We start from the raw sequence: 25,233 nt of genomic DNA, 5'->3' as shown, positions 1-25,233 counted from the left end.
ACCCTCACAACACATATTGTGTTACAATAGGTGTCACATTTGCGAAAGATAAAACTATTGGCATTGTAAATAACAAAGCTATTAATTTCGCTATTTTCAAAACAAGCACATAAATAAAAAATGTGTCCTTTACAATACCAATAGCTCAAACTTTCCTAATGCGAGACCTATTGCATTGCTGTGCTTCTCTCCCCTGCTGCACTCTCCTGCTCTCTAGAGATGTGGCCTAATGACCAGAGCTGCCATCTAAGTCACGTAAATACAAAACATGTTGCATTCCAAATGCTATAGGTGTCACATTCGCGAAAGTTATAACTATTGGCATTGTAAATGACAAAGCCATCAATTTAGCAATTTTAAAAACCAACAAATAAATAAAATATGTCATTTACAAGACCAATAACTCCAACTTTTCTAATGCGAGACCTATTGCATTTCCAATGCTTGTTATTTTTCTTGATTTTTTACCAGAGATTCTCTGCCCTGCACACATTTGGAAATAAATCAAGTTCTAAAGTATATTTCCTCACACTTTCTGTGTAAGTGATCCCCTAAACTCTAGTTCCTAACTTTTTGACCTTTTTTTCCAGTGTATATCGTGTTGCGATAAAGGCTTTTATATATCTTAGAGGAGTAGTTTATTATACTGTTTTGCAACAATTTGGGTCCCCAGATATGTGATAGAGCGTGTGGTCCATTCTTTAGGGAACTTCCTTTGCAGCTGGGCTTGTTGATCCTACAGAACCGATATGTTTAGGGTTTTTTAACTTTGCAGAATCAAGCTAAAGCCCTGAAATTCCTTTAACCTTGCTTGCACATACCTCCCAAACTTAAGTCATCTATCTCCCACCTGTGGAAAAGGCATTGCTTGTGAGCAATTGTCAAATAACAAGCCTGGTGATGACGGCTGAAATCCTCCGCCAAACACACACACACCTGATGTTTTTAGAGAATTTCACGAGGTGATTCTTACCATTTTGTTACATGTTCACATCTGCATGGGAGCCAATCTAATTGGAAAATTCCAAACCTAGTGGCTTTTGGTTTAAATTAAGTCTGAATTGCGCCCGTTATTGGTGATTTGGTCTCCACTGAACAAAATGTGTTTATATTTAAACTCCACACAACCTTGCTATAATGTTACTAGTAATAGCTCAAACCTCTGCAATGTTTAGCATCTGTCTTCTTTGATGCAGAGCGAATTTTTGGCGCTGTACTATGGGATTGCTATTGATTTTCAAAACTCAGATTCAAGTTCCCATTGAGATTAAATAACTCAATAAAATGTTCGTACCTAGATCTTAGAGTGTGTTGTGTGAATCAGACTTTGGCAGGGCATCGTTTTGTCTCAAGGGGCATTCACTAAGGATATTTTATAACTGCAGCTCAATTTGCCATTTACTTGGAAAACCTTGATTAACGGAATAATTTTGGTAGAATTTGTAGGATGTTTTTAATAGCACTCTGTTAAAAACGAGCACTCACCTGTGACCCTAATTGTGTCCCGTGAACTGTTTTCCGCCTAGTTCTAAGGCAACCGGCACTCTAGCCTATCGCGGTTGTCGAGGGCGGGACAGGGGCGGCACCTCACGGAGCGTCGAGCGGTTAGCGCTCTAGACCTCCGCTTCTTGAGGGTATTTAGCTACTCGTCAGCCCCAGCGCGCAGCGATGGTGCGCAGGGTAGGCGCCATCGACTGCGCCGAAGACGAGCCAAAGACCAGCCCGTCTGTGCCCGTCCGGGCCAGGTCGGGGCATGGGGCAGGAAACGCTGTCAGAGGTACGCTCTCGGCGGGCCAACTAAAGGCTCTGCGCCCTTGTACAAATAGTAAATGTTCTATTTTAATCCCTGTATTAGCGGGCTCCCAAAGCTGTCATCATTGTGCTTTCGCTTTATCCAATTTTCAGCCCTACCCAGATGTGACACACAAACGTAGGATATCTACTCCAACTGTGGCTCAAAACACTCGTTCCTTTACATTCTATACTGTTAATTGCAGATCACTGCCACAACATAAAGCAGACATTTACCATCTTTTAATAGAAGAAAAACCATGTGCGGTTTTCCTTACAGAGACATGGTTGCATGATGGTGCTGGTCCCGATGTAGCGGCCGCACTACCCTCTAATTATGCTATCGCTAGAGTTGATAGGGAAAGACAGGTTGGAGGGGGGATTGCTGTGATTTTTAATAGGGAATTCAATTGTGATTTCCAAGCGGTTAATATCCCAGGATGCGAAGCAGCATTTTTTAAAATTGCACTGAACCCTAATTTTACCTTCTCTGGTTTTTTAATTTATCGCCCTCCTGGAGGCTGTAACGTTTGGGCTGCGAATTTGGCCAACGTCATTTCACCTTACTTTCTGAATGCCCAAAATCTGACCATACTGGGTGATTTAAATCTCCATTTGGAGGACACATCAAATAGCACGGTTGTCAACCTTCTGGAAGATTTGAATACTCTTAACATGACACTGCGGAATGAGGGTCCCACTCACCAAGCTGGCCATTTGCTGGACCCCATAATATCCAACTTACAGGAACTAAAATGGTTGAAAACCGACCCCATCTGTTGGTCGGATCACTTTTTAACCCTTTTTAGCATTTCCCTTACTGACCCCAAGCCATCACTTTCTGCTCGGCCCCCAATTCTTATGAGAAATTGGAAAAGGTTAGATCTGTCCGAGTTGCAGAGTGCACTAAAGATTCACCCCCCCGTCGTGGGCACCGATATGGAAACGATTGCGCGTGAAGCCCATACTTGGCTGGAGAGAGCAGTCGACATCTGTTTGCCCGCTACTAAGTGCAGAGGCAATGTTCATCGCCCTCCAGCACCTTGGTACAATGATGAATTACAATTAGAAAAAACCAAGTGTAAGGCATTAGAGCGGAAGTGGCGTAAACATTACGATCCTTTAACAAAGGAAATTTATCGTAGTGCCAGAAACCTCTACCACAGAGCCTGCACTAGAGCTAAAGCTTGTTACATAACTGAGACTATCAACACAGCCGCAAACAAAGCACGGACTCTCTTTAACACTGTTAAGGAATTGGCCGGAGCAAATTCTATGGCTGCCGCACCTCCCCTGACCCCTCAAAAATGTCAAAATCTTGCCACGTATTTTGTGGAAAAGATAGAGAAGATTTTGGCTAATATTAATCCTCTGATGAGGGACGACGGGGAAGTTCCGTCCCCACATTTGGCAAATCAAATAGGACCACGGCTTGACTCCTGGCCACTTATTTCCTTGGACACTCTGAAATCCTTAGTTGCGTCCATTAAATCAGGCTCTCCCTGTGATCCTCTCCCCATTAATATCCTGAGGCAGCTGGATGACCCAGCTCTAGGGATTATTGCTGATATACTAAATGCCTCCATCCATCTGGCAACTGTCCCAGCGGCTTGGAAGCATGCCATGGTCAGCCCTCTATTGAAAAAGCCGGCGGCTGATCCTGAGGTGCTGGCCAACTACCGCCCAATTTCCCTGTTACCTGCGTTCTCTAAGATCTTAGAGAAGCATATTCACGGTGTACTCTCAATGTACACGGAGAACAATAATCTACTCCATTTTACTCAGTCAGGTTTTAGGGCAGGCCATTCCACCGAGTCCGCCCTTTTGGGAGTCACCGAAAAGATTAGGGGACTTTTGGATGAGGGGCAAACGGTTGCTCTTGTCTTACTTGATCTTAGTGCGGCTTTCGACACCATCTCACACAACAGACTACTTGCTAGGCTGAGTGATGATGGTGTCGGAGGGAAAGCGCTTGACTGGATCGCGTCCTACTTGAGCAACCGGACGTTTCAGATCTCGTCCTCGCAAGCTCAGTCAGACACCTTTCTGTCTCCACATGGTGTGCCTCAGGGCTCTATCCTGAGCCCGTTGTTTTTTAATCTGTATCTCCGCCCACTCGCTGATCTAGCTGAGCGAGTCGGCCTAGAACTTATGTCTTACGCGGATGATTCGCAGATTATTTTTTCCCTTTCCAACGCTAAGCCTTCATCCCCCTCTGCGTTGAAAACAGGCCTTCAGGAAGTCTTCAGCTGGATGTCAACTAATCAGCTGAAGCTTAACGGGGAGAAAACGGAGATTCTTCTCCTAGGGAAAAAGAGAGATCTTTGGCAGGATTTCCATTGGCCGCCCTCCCTGGGTGCTTTTCCCTGCCCTGCCACTCAAGTCAGAAACTTAGGGGTATGCATTGATGACTCTTTATCAATGAAACAGCAGGTAAACAAAGTAGCTGGTACGTGCTTCACCATCTTGAAATGGTTACGGAAGATCATTTGGATGCTGCCTATGGATACCCAGAAGACCGTAGTCAATGCACTGATTACATCTAGACTTGACTACGGTAACATCTTATACCTGGGCTCCAATTTAGCTGTGATCAGGCGGCTCCAATTGGTCCAAAATTCCGCCGCCAGGCTGCTTTGTAAGATCCCTAGGACAGCTAGGATATCAAAGCACCTAAAGGATCTTCACTGGCTTAGGGTTGAGAACCGGGTCCGGTTTAAAGCATTGACTTATATGTTTAGGATCAAGGCAGGGACTGCACCAAAGTACCTGCAGAATCTGGTTAGGCCCTACGTTCCTGAACGAAACCTCCGTTCTTCAAATGGAGCCAACTTTGTGGTTCCTAGATTTAAACTGGCCCGTATGGGGGGAAAGTCTTTCTCCCATCTGGGACCAGTTCTCTGGAACTCTTTGCCTTTAGCCCTGCGTAAGGAGGTAAATCTTACCAGTTTCAAGAAAGGTGTAAAAACCTGGCTTTTTGATAAATAATTGCAGGCTTCTAATGGGTTGTTTTCTGCGCTTTTTGGTGTTTTTCAGCTTTTACATCTGTTGCGCCGGGAAACCCTTTGTGGGTATCTGCGCGCATTATAAGTGCAAAAAATAAATAAATAAATAAATAAATAATAAATAAAACCTCCCTAACATACTACTTGCGTATTGAGTCCTTCATTGTGGATGTTGCTGCTATTTATACAATGCACCTGCACCTACAGTAAGACTCCGTTCTCAGAAGTTAAAGTAGTCTGGTTTGGGAGTACTCAATGATGCACAAAATAATTGACAGAGCGGACAGTGGCTATTGATTTGTTTTTTTTTCTGTATCTAATACATCCTAAAACTGCACTGGACCCTCTTTCTTTCAACACAGTGGGTCAAACACAGTGCCTGATGGACCATAGGAGAAGGGGGCTAGCGAGTTCATGGCACTAGCCCGATGCATGCTTTTTTCTTTCAGAAGCCATCTTCCCCATATTTCAAAGTGGTGGGTCAGTGAGCATGTGTGTTATGTTAACGTTCTGCTTATTCACTGCTCACTCTCTTCTGAGTATGTAAGAGCGGGATCCTTACAGATTCAGACTAGAGTCACTGATGGAAGTGAATAGACGCACTGTATGTATCAAGGACTGCTAAGTCTTTGCAGATGCTTGGAATTTATAGGGTGGTTCAGGCACGGTCAGGCTTATGATTTTTTTAGTTTTTTAGAGATTCTGGCAGTCAAATCTGTTAATTTTCAAGTGCTTGTTAGGTCTCGCTTATGCAGCGCGCATGCGCTGCTCTGGCGAGACTTTTGGGGCTTCAAAAAGCTCACCACACGCTCGTGCGTGTGTTGTTTTTGGTTACAGGCTATTGGACTGTGCGTGCGTCTTTCTAAGACAGACCGCACGCAATTGGGCAAAGGCGGGTGCATGTCCCGCCTTTGTTCCGCCCATGACCCATTGCTTGCAGTTACCCGCACAGGCGACATGTGTTTTAAATTATCGTGCCCAGACACGGGCGCAATAATTGAAAACCGATCGCTCGCTGTGGCACGCGCACTACTCGCGTGACAGGTACGCCGATTTAAAATAACGATTGTATTTACTTCATAGCACCACGTCAAAAAGTTCAGCCAGTTTTGTTGGCTCGTGGATCCGAGGCATATGGCGCTGAAGTGGACTTTTTCCGAGTCACGCTCGCCGCTCTTAGAATACAGGGGCCAACTCCTCTGGCTCCAAACAAGGAATCCCAGAGTACGTCCTGAAGGGTGAAGAGAAAACGAAAGCCACACACGCCCCTTGAACGCGGACGTGGTGCGCGCAGCTCTGAGGTGACCGAGTCAGCTGAAAGACGACAGAGTGTAGCACTTCCGCGTGCGGGGTACACAGGGTGCCTGAGCACCTTTGTTCAGTGCGGAGCGGGTCACAGGTGAAGCCGGGCGCTGCGAGGGACAGGGTTATGGCGCAGTTTACCAACTTCTTGAGGAATAGTTTCAGGCGCAGGTCCAGTGCGGGCAGAGGTGAGTGAGTACGGCAGGTGCCGGGGGTGGGCGAACTGGGACACGGAGGGTTTCAGCTGCCACTGTTGCATTGGCACTTGTTTTTTATTTTTTACAAACGAGGCCGGCGGGGGCTCCCTCAATTTGGCCTTGACAGTGCTGTGAGAGGCTTTGTTTCCAAGAATGCGATACACAGTGTTGTACTGGGCGCTGCAATGCATGAACAGCCTGAAAGGACATAGGCTTCTATAATCACATCATGTACTGGAGATAGAAATTCCAGGTTCTGCAATAGTTGGGACCAGCAACATTCAGTCAAACACTGTAGCGGTGACCTTCAATCCTGCAACGACTGGCATGAACTGCAGCCAATGATTTCCAGTCCAGTAACACCCAACAAGGGCCGATTCACATACCACATACCCCATGCGCAGTGTGACGCGGACACCGTGCTATTTTACGATTAGCCGAAGCACTTTGAACGGAAGAGCTGATCTTGGCAGTCATGTATTGTCAAAGCCACAAAGGCTTTACACTTTACAACACCTACAACAGTGAACAAGGTATTAACTTTGATGGACGAGAGACGCGAGGGCAAGTAGATAACTACATATTTTTAGTTTGAGCAAGTAGGGATAGGCTAAAGATGGGGCGGGCATCGGTGCAAAGGTGAACTGTTGAGAGTATATGTAATGCGGGAAAAAGCAAGTGATGCCAGTCCAGCATATTCTGAAACTCGATGTATCTGGTCCTGCATGGTCCAGCATGCAGTATGCCAAGCGATATTGGGTCAAGTAGTAATCAGCATGCATTGTAGAGAGGTTACTGTTTCCTTCAGTACCCAGCATGCACTGTAACTTGGTGACACTGGGTCCTGGAATACCTAGCATGCAGTGGAATCATTGACCTCGGTCCTGGGCTATCCACGGTGCCCTGCAACCAATGGCACTGGGTCCTGCAGACAGTATACAGTGCAGCCAGACCAGTCACGCTGGGTCCAGCAATTTTCAGCTTAAAATGCAGCAAGTGACACTGGGCCTTGTATTACCCAGTATATGGTGCAACAAAAAACTCTTCATCCGGCAGTACAAATTATGCATGGCAACACGTTAGCCTGGGGTCTGCAAATATCCATTCTGAAATTCGGCAAGTAACACTTCGTCCTAAAATACCCAGTCTGAAGTGCAACAAGCTGGGTTCTGCAGTACCTATCATGTAATGTGGAGAGTAACACTGCATCCTTCACTACCCAGTATGCAAGACAACAAGTGACCCTTAGTGGCCTTCAGTGGCCGTCATACACTGCAGCCAGACACACTTGGTCCTGAAATACTGAGGTTGCAATGACACAGCAGCAAATAAGGGTCCTTCAATACATATGTAACTTGCAATGCTTTGATCAACATCGGTGTCTTCAGCCTGCAGCACGCATTGTAACACGTGACTGGGTGTTGTGCTAACGCCAGCATGCAGTGGATTATTTTAGACTGTGAAGTCAACTAGACCCAGGCAGTGAGAATGGCAAATAGCTATACTGGGTGTAAATTCAGAGCATTGTACCACACACTTTGCATGGCTGGGATTCTAACTGTACAGTTCTCATTGAAAGTAAGGACTTCATTTCCCAGCATGCAACAAACATACTGGTAGCTAAAAGCCAATACTGGCTAAAGTTGGTATGCTTGACATGCTTACCCTTTACAGTCGATATTTCACTATCTACTGTACAATCTTTTGCTCCTGGGTTATTTAGGATTGCCGTCCTAATTAGTATGAAGCTTGGTAATCTACCCATCATCATTAGGGGCCCGAGTCTGTCGCAGTTTAGCAGGTTCCAGTCTCACCTCATAGCTGAAAGGGAGAGGAGTTGGCCTAGCGCATAGGGCTGTTGACCTTGAGTCTGGGGAACTGGGTTGGACACGACGCTGAACATCCTGTGATTCTGGACAAATCACGTAATCTCCCCGTGTAACAAAAACAAGCATTGGCATAGCCAATAGGTCTCGCCTTGGGGACCTTATAAGTGTTTAGCCATGCAACAGTTTATGTTGTTGCACCAAGGATATTGTGCTGCATAACTAAATACTTATAAGGTCCCAAAGGCGAGACCTATTGGCTATGCCAATGCTTGTTTTTCTCTTGTTACTAATATACCTGTGCCCGTTATTTCCACATCCTCTAGCTTGTCTTGATCTATTCTCTTCCTTGTGGTTCTATACTGTTCATGAATATTATGCTTCCTTTTATATCCCTTGCATGTTGTTCTGCTAGACTAGTTATCTCTAGAATGCTCAGTGTTGCATCATCTGAGCTTCTGTAGTTCAGGTGCTCTGTTGATTATAACCCAAATAATTCATTGTATTTACTACTGTGATCTGCACCATATTGTTTTGTGAGGGTCTGAAGAAAGTTGTCACGGGTAATGTGGGATTTTCGAAGTAAAGTTGAAAAAATAAACACTGATTGGCTCAAGAATGTTACACAAGCACTTCATGTTGAAACATTGATTATTAATTTTGCATATCTAGTTGTTATTGATCTTGTCATATATATCTCTCAAATGCAGCCATGAGCGAGACTCTGACCACCGAAGAAGACATGAAAGACGACCCAGCGATAGGTCTGAAGACTTTGGTTCCTGCTACGATGATAGCTACTCAACACGATCTCATCACCGCCAGCGCTCGAGGGATCAAGACAGGCCTAGGACCAAGAGAAGACACCAGCATCGCTGCCGGAAGCGTAAAACCAGGTCATGTAGCAGCACGTCATCGGTGAGTATCCTTGGGGTCAGGTGGAATAATCATGTCTAATGTCTCTCTTGTTGTTTCAGCTGTCCTTGGCTTGGGTGAGTATTGTGCCTTCTTTTTTTTTTTATTGTGTGCTTAAATTGGCCGAGAATGTAGTTCAGAACTGTGACGACATGGCTTTCTGCCTTAGCAGCATATAATTTTGCTCGAACGGCAGAACATAGCTTAGACCGAAGCTACTATTGCCCCCTTGACTCTGATCTTAGAGATGGGAGCATGATGTTCTCTGTGTGCATGTAATTGAAAGAAAGATTGACACATTTCTTTACCTAGCTTTACATGTGTTATTATACATGTATTATACAATATTGATCACCCTTTGTGAATGATTTATGTAGTGTAGTGTTTAATTGGATATCAATTTAGGAGTAGCATCTAGATTTCAGTTGAGTTCATCATTTTGAGAACACCATTTAGATAATGAGTCTGAGCTTCATGCCTCACTCTTCAAATAAATGAAAACGGCTCACTATTTTGTCAGATGTACAAACCCATCAATGCATCCCATCATACGTGTGCATATCAGTAAGCCTCATGAACACAGTCACACAAATATGATGGATTTAAATATTTAGGTCTGTATAAACCACAGTTCTTAAAAGTGAGCCAGTACCGCTTCAGTCTATTGTTTTTAAGTTTGTCTGTGCCATTAAACAAAGACCAGACTTTGAAATCAATCTAGGGCCAACTGGAAACAAGGATGGTACATTCCAAACTCCTAAGCCATGTTCGATCTGAGCAGAAACTCTAGCAGCCTCTGACCTTCACAGGTCGTGCTGAAACTATATGCACGTCTAACCCTTCTATTTTTAAATGGCATGGAATGAGTAGAGGTGCATTCATTCAGCTACAAACTGTGCTATCATGTCTCCTCACTAATTTGCTATGTACATTTGTGAGGGGCACATAGCAATTCCCATTATAGCCTAAGAACTAACATTATGCAGTTTATCTTCCTAGAAGTCCTATGCCCTTTAGAACGACCTTCAAAGAATCCCAGAGCTAGAAAAAGCCTCCTGTGACTAAGTGCTTGACAGATGCCTACCTAGGCTTCTAGGATACCTAATGAACTGTGCCTCACTTAGCTGATATGCCAAACTGCAAATGTATATGTCTTTGCTTGTGTACACTTGTGGTAACACCTACATTCTCACTATGTTTTAAGAGAAAATTCTGTATTAGGTGGTGGTCTTGTAATCACTGAGTACTTTAGGAGACCGTGTTATTTTAAATTGAATAAACCCAGACCTGATGACTAGCGTCTCACTGGTTATTGATGCTGCTCTTCTGTGTTACAAGAGGATTAATCTCGGGCCACAATTACTAAGATTAGCTGCCCTTCCTCCCCACCCTCTTTAATTTAATTGTAGTTAAATTTAATTGTAGTTTCCGGATTCAGTTGACTTCTTGTATTGGTCCCGTCTTTGTGTTAGAGCATGCCCTGCCTGTGTTGCACGCCCATTGGTGCTCAGTAGTCGCATGTGTCAGATTTAGCAGTAATCTCCGAAGTTGATGCGTTTGTGCTTCAGCTGCAATACTGCTCAGTCAGTTTGTAACACTTGATATAGGGTCATTCTTACTCTTTGGCTAAGAATCCCAGTTTTTAATAATTAAAACTGTTCTGATTCATTGAATCTGGAACTGTATGCCGATGAATTCAACCTATATCTGTCCTTGGGAGCTCCTAGCATTTTGTCCACAAATAGCAGAATTCGATTCACATATTTGAAAGCACGCTTTCTGGGTAAGACCAGAGACTTCGTTTAATCTCTAATTGGTCCTTTTCAAGCATTAAGATAATGATAGGAAATGTTTTTCTCTGACCTGTTCCCTAGAATGATTTGGCCATTGTGGTTTTCTTGCGTAGGTTGGAAAGGGGTATTGGCTTGAAGAACTTATCAAATTAATTATGTGATGCCCTTTGCAGGCATTGTCTTTTCTTTGTTCAGTGATGTGTTGTGTTAGAAACCATCTTGTATGGCTCGCATAAAGACAAAGCATTTGCCTACCCCGCCAAGTACTTTTTATTTTAGCTACCCGGGTCATCAAATTTCTTTGTAACCTACACTGTAGGTCAACATCTGCATCCTAGTTAAAGTTAACCCTTATCTATATAGTCAAATGTCAGGTGTTTTCAAGGTTTGCTATTTCCCTCTCACTCCAACTAATTGCAATGGCTGATCTGTGTTTGTGCTACGTTGGCGTACTGTTATGGTAATATTTGTGTAATATTTGTATAAATATATATATTTTTGGTAAACTGTTAATAGTTTAGTGTGTTGCGTGGATATAATCAACAGTGTACAAATAGCTTACTGTGTAGTCTTCAGCAGAACCGTTGTATTTTTCGAACATACTCATTTAAGTACTTTGAAAATGGCATTTAGTTGAAGACCAGAAATAAGATCAAGATGAGGCTTGACTGTGAGGCAAGCTATGAACATTAGTGAAACATTAGGTTCATTGGCATGTGTGGCTGTAGAAACGCATGCTATGCATAATCCTGCCATCTAGTGTTGGGTTTGGAGTTGTTCAACTTTTTTCCCCCTAAGAATTCTTTCGGGTTTTGAGGTAGAGTGACTCCTCCTCTCAGTGATATTGCACATGAGCATTGACTCCTCTGTTAGATTGTTTTCTCTCCGCCGTTTGATTTGGACGTGTGTGCCTCTACTCTGTGTTCAATTCCGTTCAGTACGAGTCTTCAGTCCTATCCTGTCTTCAACGGTATCATAATCCCGCTGCCGTTTTTCCATTGCTGTGCCGCTTCAAAAGTTTTTCGGTTCGGACACCAACCTAATGCCCTACCGGGTGCTGCCTGTCTCAGGCCTACCATCCCATGTACACCGTCTGTGCTGAAGATTTGTTCCTAATAGTGCAGACACCTTTTCGATTTTGCCCGCAGTGTCACGCAAAGTATCCGCACACTGACCCCATCTGATGTACAATCTTTGTCTTTCGCTTAGTAACCTTAGACGTCTTATCATACTCTCCTTTAAGGTAGGAATAGTCCCTCAAAGATGGAAGGAGGCAGTGGTTGTCCCTATTAAAAAGAAACCCGGGATCAGTGCTAGTCAACTGGAGAATCTTCGACCCATATCTCTCCTACCTTTCTTCGCCAAAATCGTGAAGAAGGTGGTCAATGCTCAGATTACTGATCACATAAATCTAACTAGCCTACTCCACTCCACGCAATCGGGCTTCTGTGCCTCATATTCCACGGAGTTGGCGCTGCTTCTGTCCACTGAGACCATCCGTCGGCTGGTCGATACTGGACAGATGGTGGCGCTGATTCTGCTGGACCTTAGCGCTGCCTTCGACACCGTGGCACACCCCATACTGATTCAGCACCTCAAGGAGAGCGGATTGACCAACCTGGCTCTGAAATGGCTAAGCTCTTTCCTACAGGATAGGAGCTTCCAGGTATCCCAAGGGCAGTACTACTCTAAGAATATCAGACTAGGGCAAGGGGTACGCTTTTTAATTTGTACATTGTCCCTCTGTCTACTATCATTGACAAATACGGCATTAGTATTGTCATACGCAGATGACACGCTGCTTGTCGTATTTTTGTCCCAATCCCAGGAAGAAGCGTCCACAAACTTCTCGGCTTGCCTTCAAGAGCTCTCAGCCTGGATGGCTAACAACTGTCTAAAACTAAATGGCGGCAAGACGGAGGTTCTCATTGTGGGAAATTCTCTCACTATATGGTTGCCGAGTTGGTGGCCGCAAACTCTGGGTACTACCCCCACCCCCAAGGAGGAGGTTAAGAACCTGGGGATATGGTTAGACTCCACCCTCTCCTACGATCACCATACTAGGACGGTGGCAGGAAAATGCTTTGGCATAATGAAGGCCCTTCGGAAAATCCTAGATGTGCTCCCAGTAGCGGCCAGGAAAACCCTAGTCCACGCATTTGTCACCTCTCGCCTGGACTATGGGAATGCACTCTATATAGGTGACAGCAAAAAGAGCGTGCAAAGATTACAGGACATCCAAAATGCAGCGGCCCGCCTGGTTCTGATGCTTCCTAGGAGAGCCTCATCGAAACAGGCCGGAACTACCCTTCATTGGCTCCCGGTAAGGGTAGGAATTATATTCAAAACACTGTGTATAAGCCAACGAATTCTGAAGAAGAAAGGCCCTAGGTACTTGTATAACTTACTGACCTCGTACACTCCCACCAGATCCCTGCGTTCCCAAGGAATGGGACTGGTGCAAGTCCCTGTCATAAGAAGAGCGAGAATGGGAGGGGATCCTTCCGCTACTGTGCCGCCAAGCAATGGAACGCTCTTCCCCTTGACCTCCGCATGGAACAGTCAGAATACACCCTTAGAAAAAAACTGAAAACCTGGCTCTTCCAGGCATAGAACACTGCTTCCCCTGTACTCTACCGGCCCGCTCTCAACGCCTATCTGTAGCTTAGGACTGCAGCGCGGGGACACACTAGTCAGTGTAACCAGGCGCTCTATAAACTCTCTTTATTATTATTAGGAACCGTGAGGCTGACTGTGACACATGCAAGTGTTTCTTTCGAAAAAGACTGTTCGGGATTGAAGGGTGCGTCGGCTGGAAATGCCTCATCACACTGAAGACGACACTCTGGATATTTTCGGAGCTGCACATGTATAGGAAGAGCCTGCTGCTGAGGAGGAGGAAGAAGCTTTCTCAGTCGAAGTAATTTACGGCTCTGACGAGGAGGAATTGGAGTACACCTTGCTACTTGGGCAGTGCTTGAGTACTATCGACCCAGACCCTACTCCACCACCTAAAATGACGTCCAAACCCTCGCCCTTTCTATTATTAGTAGTCGCCGGACTGCCAATGGGCCATTGTCTGATCTGTAAAAATAATTTGGAAGCCCCACCTTCGGGCCGTGCACCAAAAACATTCACCAAGGTTAAATCCTCTGTTTTGTTCTCCTCGGATCAATCACATTCCTCGGTCTCAACCCCGCCTTCGGGACCAAATCGGCAACCGACCACAGCTCCCTCAGTGCTGACCAAAAAACATTCCTTACCTTCCATAGCCTTGATTCCAAAAACAACTGACATGAAACCCTCACAATTTTCTTCAGTTTCCATGTCTCCTATCGAGCCAATCCTTGAATAATTAACATTGAACAGAGAAAGGTCCATATACAAGAAAGCACTGTGCGAATAATTGCCTCTCTGCCTCCTAAGAGGCAATTGACTTTTGAGGATGCATTGGATGTGCCAGTACCTCTCAAAAAGAGGGCAAGGCTACCAGCTCTGCTCATCATCCTGCACCACCATCTCCTCCTCCAACTCCTCCACCATCATCCCCCTCTTCTTCTCCACATCATGACCCCCTTAATGCTACACCTCCAGGGTCACCAAAGTCACACACTGAGGGTTTCAGAGAACCATTGGGGGTATCTTGAACCATTGGACACACATGATACAGGTCCCATCACTCCCAATGACCCAGATCTATATCCAGCCCGGCCCTCCCCTCCTGGAGATGCTAGTAATTACCAGCAAATTATTGCAGGGCAGCTGCCTATCAAGGGGCTCTAGCTACACCAGGAGTCTTTAGAGCAAGACTTCCTTTTTGATACTCTCTCTCATCTACCCACAATGACACAGTTTATTCCCATGCTTCCTGCCTTGTTGCGGCATGCTGAAGATATATTTAAAGAATCCGCATGTGCCCGTGTTATTATCCCGCGGCTTGACCAGAAGTACATGATGGCTTATTCAGTCTCCCTTTTCATACGCAGTCAGGTGCCACCAGACGCTATAGTTTCTACTACAGCTCGTAAGAGAGCCAACAGTGAGCCAACTGGAGATATGCCACCTCCTCAAAAGGAGAGCAAACGTATTGATGCTGCAGGTAAGAGTACCAGCCTGGCATCTAATCACTGGCGCATTGCCAACTCCCAGGCTCTTCTTGCACGTTATGACGGGTCTCATTGGGATGAAATGGAGGAGTTACTACAATATCCCCCTGAAGAGCATCGTAAATGGGGGGTACCAAATTGTGTCAGTGAGTCAGGCCATTACCAACAATTTGATTAGATGTGCATTGAATGCAGTGCATACAGCTGCAAACCAGTGTACTCCTTAGGAGATATGCTTGGCTCAGGTGTTCGGGTTTTAAACCAGAGGTTAAGCAGGCAGTTCTCAACATGCCTTTGAGAAGGAACTTCTCTTTTGGCCACATGTGGACACCACATAAGACACAATGAAAAAATACACAGATGCTGCTAAAGCTATGGGAGCCGTACAAACTCCTAACCTTAGAGGTTGCTTTAGCTGCTCCGGCTACAGAGGCGGATACAAATCCATCATTACAGGCACCTCCACTTCTCAGCAAAAGCAGGGCAAGCCACCAATGGCAATGTTTTTTTCAGGGGCTCCTTAAGAGGCGGTAACGATAAGGGAAGAGCCGGCTCTGTAAATGTAAAAAGTAAATCTGTATTTGTAAAGCGCGAACTACTCGCCCTTACGGGTCTCAAGGCGTTGGGGGCCGTTGTGGAAATTAAGTGAGCTATTGCCCAGAGTCACATGGTGCTGAGCTGTGCTGCCGCCGGAGCTGGGGATCGAACCGTTAAGCTCTGTGCTCCGAAGTCAGCTACACTGGCTGCTGCACCACACCTCTCCACTGTACGTGGAGCAACCTTCCCTGCAAAGCAGTGACTACCCGCTCCTTCTCCCCGACCACCCAGCACCTGTCGGCGGAAGGCGACGGTCTTTTTACCTGGTCTGGGAGTACATCACAACAGACCAATGGGTAACTAGCCATTATCCAACATGGCTACTGTGTGGACTTCATTACCACACCACCCAACTTTCCACCTTGCACTCACAGGCTATCACAAGATCACCTAACACGTCTCAAAGGGGCTATAGAACCTGTCCCTCTTCAACATCAAAGCACAGAAGCTTTCTCATTCCAGAGAAGGATGGATCCCTAAGATGAACTTTGAACCTCAGACTTCTCAACTACTACATCCTGTTGGAACTCTTTCAAATGGTCACTCTACAGGGTGTCATTACACTTTTACAACAAGGCGACTTTATGACCAAGGTTTGTCATAGCAGGAAAGCACTGACCGTTCAAAGTTCTTCCATTTGAGGTCACTGCATCACCTTAAGTGTTCACAAAGTGCTCTGCAGTAGTCGCAGCACATCTACAGCGACAACACGTTCACGTATTCCCATAACTGGACGATTGGTTCATCAAAGCCAGCAGTATCAACAACATATTCAGTTGACAGTGGATCTGCTCCACAAATTAGGGTTCACAATCGGTGTCCCCAAATTTCACCTTCAACCTCAACCATACTTAGGAGCAATCCTCAACATGCAGTTAGGACTAGCCTACCCCGATCCATCTCGAATGCAGAATTTTCAGACACTTCAACCTTGATTTTAGCCGAACAAGGAGAGGGAGGGGCAGGGGGTGGGGGGGGTCATGGTCTTCTCAGTTGTCACATCTCTCTCAGACCATATGGAAGTAGGCTCTTCACCATCACATTTATTTGTTGGCAAAATAGCTACTGGGGACTGACAACGATCTTGCAGACCTGCTCTGCAGGATGCACCAACAAACCCACGAATGGAAACTCAGTCCACAAGTCCTCCTTCCGTACTTTCAGAAGTGGGGGATTCCTCAGATAGACTTATTTGTCACAGCCAAAAACGCAAAATGTCCAAGCTTTGCCTCTAGGTTCCCACACCCACTATCCAAGGGCAACGCACTGTGGATGAGTTGGTCAGGGATATTTGCCTACGCTTTTCCACCTCTCCCTCATTCATTTCTGGTTCGGAATCTTAACAAACATCACTCCCCATTATCCTTGTAGCTTCCACCTGGGCACGTCAGCCTTGGTTCACAGCACTACTCGATCTCTCAGTAGTCTCACACAAGAAGCACCCCAACTGGCCAGATCTTAGATCTTCTCACTCAGGGACAAATCAAACACCCAGACCCCAGATGCTCAACCTAGCGATTTGGCTCCTGTAGTCTTTGAATTTGGGTATTTAAATTTACCAACAGATGGTATGGATATTCTTAAGCAAGCACGTAGACCCACAACTAGACCTGGCCGTGCCGCAAAATGGAAATATTTTGTTTGCTACTGCCAACCTAAATAAAGTATTCCCATAAAAGCCACAGTGGAGGACATTATCGGCTACTTACTACGTTTGCAAAAGTCCAATTTAGCGTATTCTTCCATTAGGTTGCATCTTGCTGCGATAGCTGCTTATCTCCACAATAGCCAGCATCTATCCCTCTTCAAAATCCCAGTCATTAAGGCGTTCATGGAAGGACTCAAAACAAGTCATTCCACCTCATGTACCTCCAGCACCCATATTGGAACCTAAACATCCTACGTACTAGGCTCAGGGGTCCTCCTTTTGAGCCTTTTTACTTATGCCTTCATTCCTATCATGGAAAGTGGCATTTCTAGTTGCTTTTCCCTAATTCAGGCATGTTGGTGAGCTCCAGGCATTAACATTAGAAAACAATTTCCTTCAAATACATGAAGACAAACTGGTTCTTTGTACTAATCCTAAATTCCTACCTAAAGTAGTCTCCCAGTTTCACCTCAATCAATCCATTGACCTTCCTGTTTTTTTCTCCTAACCCTGATTCTGTGGCAGAGAGAGCTCTTCATACTTTGGATATAAAAAGAGCACTCATGTTTTACATAGAACTAAAACTTTCAGGAAAACAACTCTTTGTAGCCCTTTCTGCACCTCATAGAGGCAACCCTACATCCAAATCAGGCATAGCTAGATAGTCAAATGCGTTCAAATTTGTTACATTAAAGTTAAAAGATCTTTACCTGTAACTCGCAGAGCACATTCCACTCAACTATGAGCACCGTGTGGGTGTTTTAGCACTGCAACAGACCAATGTAGGTCAGGCAATTCTACGTGCCCTTTTTAAAACTACTGCAACTTCCAGACACAAACCACAGCTTCTAAGGAGGGACTGCTTTAAAGTCTATGCTGCGCAAACAAATGAGGGACTGAATGCTGTACAAATCAAACATTCAATCCCAGTCAAGAGATCTGGATTAAATCCATGAATCTTTAGCTCACAATGCTGCCCCAGTTTGGACCTATCCATATGCAAATCAGTCTTGACCCTGCTGCTCATGGGATCACTCCAGCCCGAATTCCCAAGCCAGGTCCTCCCTGAAAGGGAAACATGCATCCTAGGGCCAGTTTGGGGGTTATCACTCCCCATCAGCCAGGCTGGCTTAAATCCAGTGGCACAGTGAGCAAGGGACCCACGTCTGGGCACAACCCATCCCACTCAGGGTGAAAATTGCCGCGCAAACAAATGATGGATGGATGACTGATATGGGGTGATATCTCAAAACCATTCCCAGGATGCTTGTATCCGGTCCAGGAAGGACTTGGCAGGGCATTTTGGACTGTTCCCATCGAGTGGAGGGTCAAGACTGATTTGCATATTTCTGGGTCCAAGCTGGGGTGGCATGTTGTGCAAAATAACAATGGAATAAATCCAAATCTGTGACTGGGCAGTGAATGTTTGATTTGCTCAGCATTGCGTCCATAACCTATTTTTTTTTTTGTTGCTTACAGTCTACGCAGAGAATGTGTACCTGCAGCCACACATGCCATCGAACGGATTATGTCACTTACCCTGTAAGCATCCTTTCATGGCATGTAGTGCTGTAGATTCAAACTCACCCTCCCACCTCCCCAGACGCCTGTGGCCATTCCAGTTGCGTTTGACACATTTCTCTGATACATTCACATTTAGTATGGACATCTTTATTCTTACATATTCCTTACATTGTTTTCCAGCCGGCGGCAGAGAAAGTAATCTAACAAAGTCCATGCCCATGCCCAATACCACTGAAAAATTAAGTCATCTTAACTCGTGACTCGCAAGAATTCTTCAAAGAAAAACAATTTGCACAGCTCCAAATCCAACGCTAGATGGCAGGAGTATGCAGAGCATGTGAATCTACAGTAACCCATGCCACAAACAGATGCTTCCAGGGTAAGTAGCATAATCCTTTTTTTTAATGGCATGTTGTCTTAGCAGCTATGCTTCAGCCAGTATTGGTCCCTGTTTGAGAATTGTTCTCTGCGTGCTTTAGCCTCCTTCTGCCATTGCATAGATAAAGCATTAACAGATATGAGGTTTAAATGTTCGGAGAAAGTAGAGTATTTAATTAGTGCTGTTTAAATACATAAGATAGAGACACATTTCCCACAAAAACTGAAATGAGGTGTACGCTTTTAGTAATTCTTAACATCCAAACAAGAAGGAACATCATGTTTTAATGCTAGCAACAGACCTGAGCAAACATATGTTTTGATGGTTGTTGCCTTTACAGCGTGGCCTTCCTAGGCTGAATGTTCGCCCTTTCATTCGAAACCTACAAAATGTGTTCAAGCATATTTTCAAATCGCACCAATTTAAAGTGCCTCACAGTGTGCTATCTAATGTTCCTCCAAGTCCCCTTGCTCTTACGTAGCAAAAACAGACACTGCTCACTTGGGGGCACTATGGAGAGAAAGCTAAAGTGCAGTGTTAATATACATTTGTAAATTTCCCCTACCCACACTCTTCCAAGCTTGCTTCAGCCACCGGCCTCACAGCAATGCTAGTTGTGTTTTCTGCCAAAAGTTACGAATGACAGTGCCTTGAGTGAAAAACTTCCTTTAAGTTGACATGATTGCATTTATCTTGTTCTCATTTTGTAGAAAAGGTAGCTCTAAGGGCATAGGCGTGAGTCAGCTTCACTAAAATACCTGTAGCTATTTATTATTTTTGGTTTTTTTCTGGTTTTTATTTTATTTTAATTAAACACCAGTTTGTGTCTTGACGTGTCCCTTGCAATATATCCCTATCGTTATATATGCTGTGTGCCTTATGACATGCTGGGAACTGGAAAATCGTACCGCCACCACACCTCGTCGTCTCTGCCTTTGACGGACTCCTCATTGCCCATGTGAACTGCCTGCCGCTGCGTGATTGGGCTGGATGGCGCTTTCGGGGGGCGGTGTGCACAGAGAAGCCATCAGAGCAGTAAACGTGGCAAGAGCGTGGAAGATGACAAGGAAGGCCATCTGGTGTGCCGGACCGGCGATTGGCTTCAAGAGCGATGTACAGCCACCTTTCGTAAAACTTTACCTCTCTACTATCTATCCCCCTTGTTAGACCAGATCTTATTGTGCTGAAAGGGCTGCTAATGCATACGGCTCTTAAATGGGTCGATCAGTAATTGCCTGAGACACGCCATAGAACTTTCTGTGTAAAGTGTAGCCATATGTCCATCCTACCACCTTTAAAAAAAAAAAAAAAAAAAAAAACCATATATGTTGTGAAACTCGGGGTCACCTGGCCCCTCTCAAAATTCCCCCTATTCTCATGCACTTTGCCCTTCTGTGTTGCAGATGAGATTGTTGGAGGCTTGGGAGAAGGCACCTTTGGCAAAGTGGTGGAGTGCTTGGATCATAACAGGTAAGGTTTTGCTTGGTGCTCTCCTTGTGCCAATAGTTGAGGCTGAAGGATACCAGCACTCCTATTTAGTGATTGTTGACTTATCTTTCATCATCGCTCTTTGTCCCATAGCAAGGGAGAGAAAAGGGCAACAAAGGTAAAAGGAGGAACAAATGAATAATAGGAAAATAGTGACAAAGGGAGATTGCAAGGATGAAAGAACCTCAGAGAGTGAGATGAATAGAGAGAATGTGTCAGATGGGGGAATAAAGATGCATGAGATGGAATCGCGATTAGACATGCTTGGTATTCGATAGTGTCAACTCTAGGCTCCTAAGAAGCATTTTAGGCCCCTGCACTTTTATCCTTTACAATTTAAACACTTGCTTTGCCCACTGTAGACGTAAACAAGTTGTATCTCTTGTACCAGGGCTGCGATGGTGCAAGTTTGGAAAACAAAGTGATTGAGTCTGCTCTTAAAATTTCAAGCTTGGAAGGGTCATCGCCTTTGCCTCAACATGCTGCAGTAAAGGAATCCTTGTTTTACAGCTCCACGCAGTTCATTTTGCCAACCTAAAAAAGAATGAGTATTTGATTTTCAGAGTAGTAATGTGTAACCTGTAACTTGCATATTACTCATTTCTTTGTCAGATCTAGCGTACCTCCTTAGTATTTTGTTAATTTACAGAGCATTATACAGAAATACAGCTTTGAACTTGCGTTAGTGATGCAATGGGGACTAGTGACAGCATCAATACCCCATCTCAAGATGCCTTCCCTTCCTGCTCTGTGAAGCTTTGAAATTCCTCTTTCTTAGTAACTCTTAAATGTGGGGCTCTGGGTGTGTGTGTGTGGGGCTCTGGGTGTGTGTGTGTGGGGCTCTGGGTGTGTGTGTGTGGGGCTCTGGGTGTGTGTGTGTGGGGCTCTGGGTGTGTGTGTGTGGGGCTCTGGGTGTGTGTGTGTGGGGCTCTGGGTGTGTGTGTGTGGGGCTCTGGGTGTGTGTGTGTGGGGCTCTGGGTGTGTGTGTGTGGGGCTCTGGGTGTGTGTGTGTGGGGCTCTGGGTGTGTGTGTGTGGGGCTCTGGGTGTGTGTGTGTGGGGCTCTGGGTGTGTGTGTGTGGGGCTCTGGGTGTGTGTGTGTGGGGCTCTGGGTGTGTGTGTGTGGGGCTCTGGGTGTGTGTGTGTGGGGCTCTGGGTGTGTGTGTGTGGGGCTCTGGGTGTGTGTGTGTGGGGCTCTGGGTGTGTGTGGGGCTCTGGGTGTGTGTGTGTGGGGCGCTCTGTGTGTGTGTGTGGGGCGCTCTGTGTGTGTGTGTGTGTGGGGCGCTCTGTGTGTGTGTGTGGGGCGCTCTGTGTGTGTGTGTGGGGCGCTGTGTGTGTGTGTGGGGCGCTCTGTGTGTGTGTGTGGGGCGCTCTGTGTGTGTGTGTGTGGGGCGCTCTGTGTGTGTGTGTGTGGGGCGCTCTGTGTGTGTGTGTGTGGGGCGCTCTGTGTGTGTGTGTGTGGGGCGCTCTGTGTGTGTGTGTGTGTGGCGCTCTGTGTGTGTGTGTGTGGCGCTCTGTGTGTGTGTGTGTGGCGCTCTCTGTGTGTGTGTGTGTGGCGCTCTGTGTGTGTGTGGGGCGCTCTGTGTGTGGGGCGCTCTGTGTGTGGGGCGCTCTGTGTGTGTGTGGGGCGCTCTGTGTGTGTGGGGGGGGGCTCTGTGTGTGTGGGGGGGGCTCTGTGTGTGTGGGGGGGCTCTGTGTGTGTGTGTGTGTGGGGGGGGCTCTGTGTGTGTGTGTGGGGGGGGCTCTGTGTGTGTGGGGGGGGCTCTGTGTGTGGGGGGGCTGTGTGTGTGTGTGGGGGGGCTGTGTGTGTGGGGGGGGGGCTGTGTGTGTGTGGGGGGGCTCTGTGTGTGTGGGGGGGGCTCTGTGTGTGTGTGTGTGTGGGGGGGGCTCTGTGTGTGTGTGTGTGGGGGGCTCTGTGTGTGTGTGTGGGGGGGCTCTGTGTGTGTGTGTGGGGGGGGGGGCTCTGTGTGTGTGTGTGGAGCTCTGTGTATGTGTGGGGGGCTCTGTGTATGTATGGGGGGAGCTCTGTGTATGTGTGGGGGGGCTCTGTGTGTGTGTGGGGGGGGCTCTGTGTGTGTGTGGGGGGGGCTCTGTGTGTGTGTGGGGGGGGCTCTGTGTGTGGGGGGGCTCTGTGTGTGTGTGGGGGGGGCTCTGTGTGTGGGGGGGCCTCTGTGTGTGTGTGTGTGTGTGTGGGGGGGGATCTGTGTGTGGGGGGGCTCTGTGGATAGCTTTTTTTGTAGGTGGCTCTATGTGTGGGTGGCTCTGTCTTTGTGAGGGTGGCTCTATGTAGGGTGCTCTTTGTGAATGGCTCTGTGTGGGTGGCTCTGTATGTGTGGGTGGCTTTGTGTGTGTGGCTCTGTGTGGGTGTAAATGCAATAGGTCATGCATTTGCGAGCGATTTTGCTATTGAAATTGTAAATGACAATGCCATTTATTTAACGATTAAGCTATTGGCAATGTAAATGGCAATGCCATTTATTTATGATTTTAAAAAAAATAAAAAATGTCATGAGCAATGCCAATAGCTCTACCTTGAATGATGCCGAGACCATTGCATTGTAAATGCTTGTTTCATTTGATGTCAACTGTATTTCTATATTACATCCTACAGTTGAACTTTTTTACTCTACAGCTGTTTGTCAAATTCTGCTTTGTTTGTGGGAGCAGTAATGTTATGCAGATTTGTAGAGTGCCCTGGATGGTATCCTGGCGCTGAGCCGGTGTGAATTTAGCCATTCCCATGGCCTAGGGGGACTACTGGAAAAGCCACGTCTTCAGCTTCTTGCAGAATTCAAGAAATGAGGAGTAGGCTCTTATGTGTAGCTGCAGGTGTTTCATCACTTTAGGAGCAATGTAGGAGAAGGCTTAACCACCAGTTCTTGTTTTCCGTATGCGTGGGATGTGTGCAAGTAGGATTCCAGACAAACGGAGGTGTCTGGAAGGTTTGTGAAAGCAGATGCATTTATTGAGGTTTGGTGGGCCGATGTTTATGTAGTGCCTTGAAAGCGTGGGTGCGTAGTTTGAATTGTGCTTTCTTGGGTATTGGGATTCAGTGGAGCTCCTTCAGGTGTTGGGGTGGGAGGGCTGAGAGTAATTCTGTCCCCCATGTTCTGAATGGTCTGCAACCTTCAGGTGAGTGAGTTTGTTGATCCTGCAGGGCTCAAATTCCACTCGACCACTCGCATAGTCAAGCTAAATGTAACAAGGTCGAGCTGTTTTTAGGTCCTACTCACCCTTTCTGGCGAGTAGGAAAACAAACCAACTTTTGTCCTCTGTCTGTGAAAACTGAGCAAATGTGACAAGATGATAAAGATTTAGAGGCATTTTTATTGCTCACAAAGGACTAGTACCATTTTTTGGATTTTTCGAACCCTGTCCTGGCATAGGTGTTCCCATTGTCCAGCTTCCTTGTAACAAGGCTGTGCGTGATAATTTCCCATGTTCTAATTGGGAGCCATTTGAAATTCTTTCTCCGCATTTTCAGGGTATGGAAGCATGGGGCGGAGACGGCGTTGACTTGTGCAGTCATGTTGAGTTTGCTGTCAATGGTGATCCCAAGGTTCTTGATGTACGTGGTGGGGGGTGGGTATTGGTCTTGGCTCTGTTGGCCACTAGGTGGAGTCCCACATTGAAGTGCTTTTCTCCAAGATCACAACTATGGTAGTCTGTGTTCAGCTTCAGACAGTTGGTCTTCATCCAGTGCTCGATTTCAGTCATTCAGGTATTGAACTTGATTTAGGTACTGGGCATCCTGTCCGTGAGGGAGAGAATGAGCTGTGTGTTGAAGAGTACGTTGTTATTGTGAGAGCATATGTAGGAAGCTGGCGTTATGTGATAAATCAAAAAGCTGATATTCCTTGTATAGAGTTTAGGGGTTCCCTTATGAGTGGACATGGGCTTGTTATGCTATCCCAAAGTGCTCTGTTAGTGGGTAGTGTGGTCGAGCAGCCTAAGGCATAGAGGAGTTCAAGACATTGGAAATACACACAATGATGAATACATGATATACACGACTCAAGAAGGCGATCCACGCCAACTTCTAAAAATAGCAATTATCTATATATATGTTTAGGCATCAGAGAAAAATCGTTCAGGTTAGTACTTTTTTAAATATAAATAATTTTTTATAAAATATTTTTTATTTGCAATTTTTTGAGTTCTGCAGTGTTATCCTATCTAACAAAGAAAAAGTTCTGGAAACAGATACAGTACATCGAGTTACAGGACCAATCTCCAGGAGTTAAGGTGAGTGGTTGGTAAGGTCCAGGGCAACGCCAGCAGTACACCACCTGCATGAGGTGGCAGGGTGCAAAACAGAGTCAGGAGTCCAATAGGTTTCTATGGAGATCGGTCACTGCTAAAAGAGGCTGCAGAGACAGGCTGGAAGGCCAGTCGGGTTGAACCAATAGGGTCTCAGGTTTTGTGATGCTCCAGATGTAGGGACACTTGGGTCCTCTTCTCCACGACCGGAGGGCAATGCAATGGTAGGTGACTTTAGGTGTCAGATTGTCTTACTGGGAGCAGTTGTGGTTGAGGGGGCCGATGTGCAGAAGCTGCAGGTGGCCTTTGGGCTTCCACGTGGGGTGAAACCACGATGAACTTGAGCTCTGGAAGACTGTGCGACACTGTTGGCCCACTTCAACTCGGGCCGGGAACGACAAGTG

The 25,233-nt window shown here is 46.0% G+C and overlaps 1 protein-coding gene across 3 annotated transcripts in view; it reads left to right on the top strand.

The window, feature by feature from the left end:
- CLK3 (CDC like kinase 3) overlaps positions 1–25,233 on the top strand; it is a 497,011-nt gene that overhangs the window by 280,133 nt on the left and 191,645 nt on the right. For all 3 annotated transcript variants that reach the window (XM_078685141.1, XM_078685140.1, XM_078685139.1), the window contains 3 exons: positions 8,832–9,039; positions 20,103–20,196; positions 20,487–20,553. In XM_078685141.1, coding sequence (XP_078541267.1) covers positions 8,832–9,039; positions 20,103–20,196; positions 20,487–20,553 — 369 coding nt within the window. The remainder of the gene's footprint in view (positions 1–8,831; positions 9,040–20,102; positions 20,197–20,486; positions 20,554–25,233) is intronic.

The sequence above is a fragment of the Lissotriton helveticus genome, chromosome 3_2 (genome assembly GCF_964261635.1).
Source record: "Lissotriton helveticus chromosome 3_2, aLisHel1.1, whole genome shotgun sequence".
Taxonomy (NCBI): Eukaryota; Metazoa; Chordata; class Amphibia; order Caudata; family Salamandridae; genus Lissotriton; species Lissotriton helveticus.
Note: the sequence above shows the minus strand (reverse complement) of the source record. Positions and strands in the feature narration are given on the sequence as shown.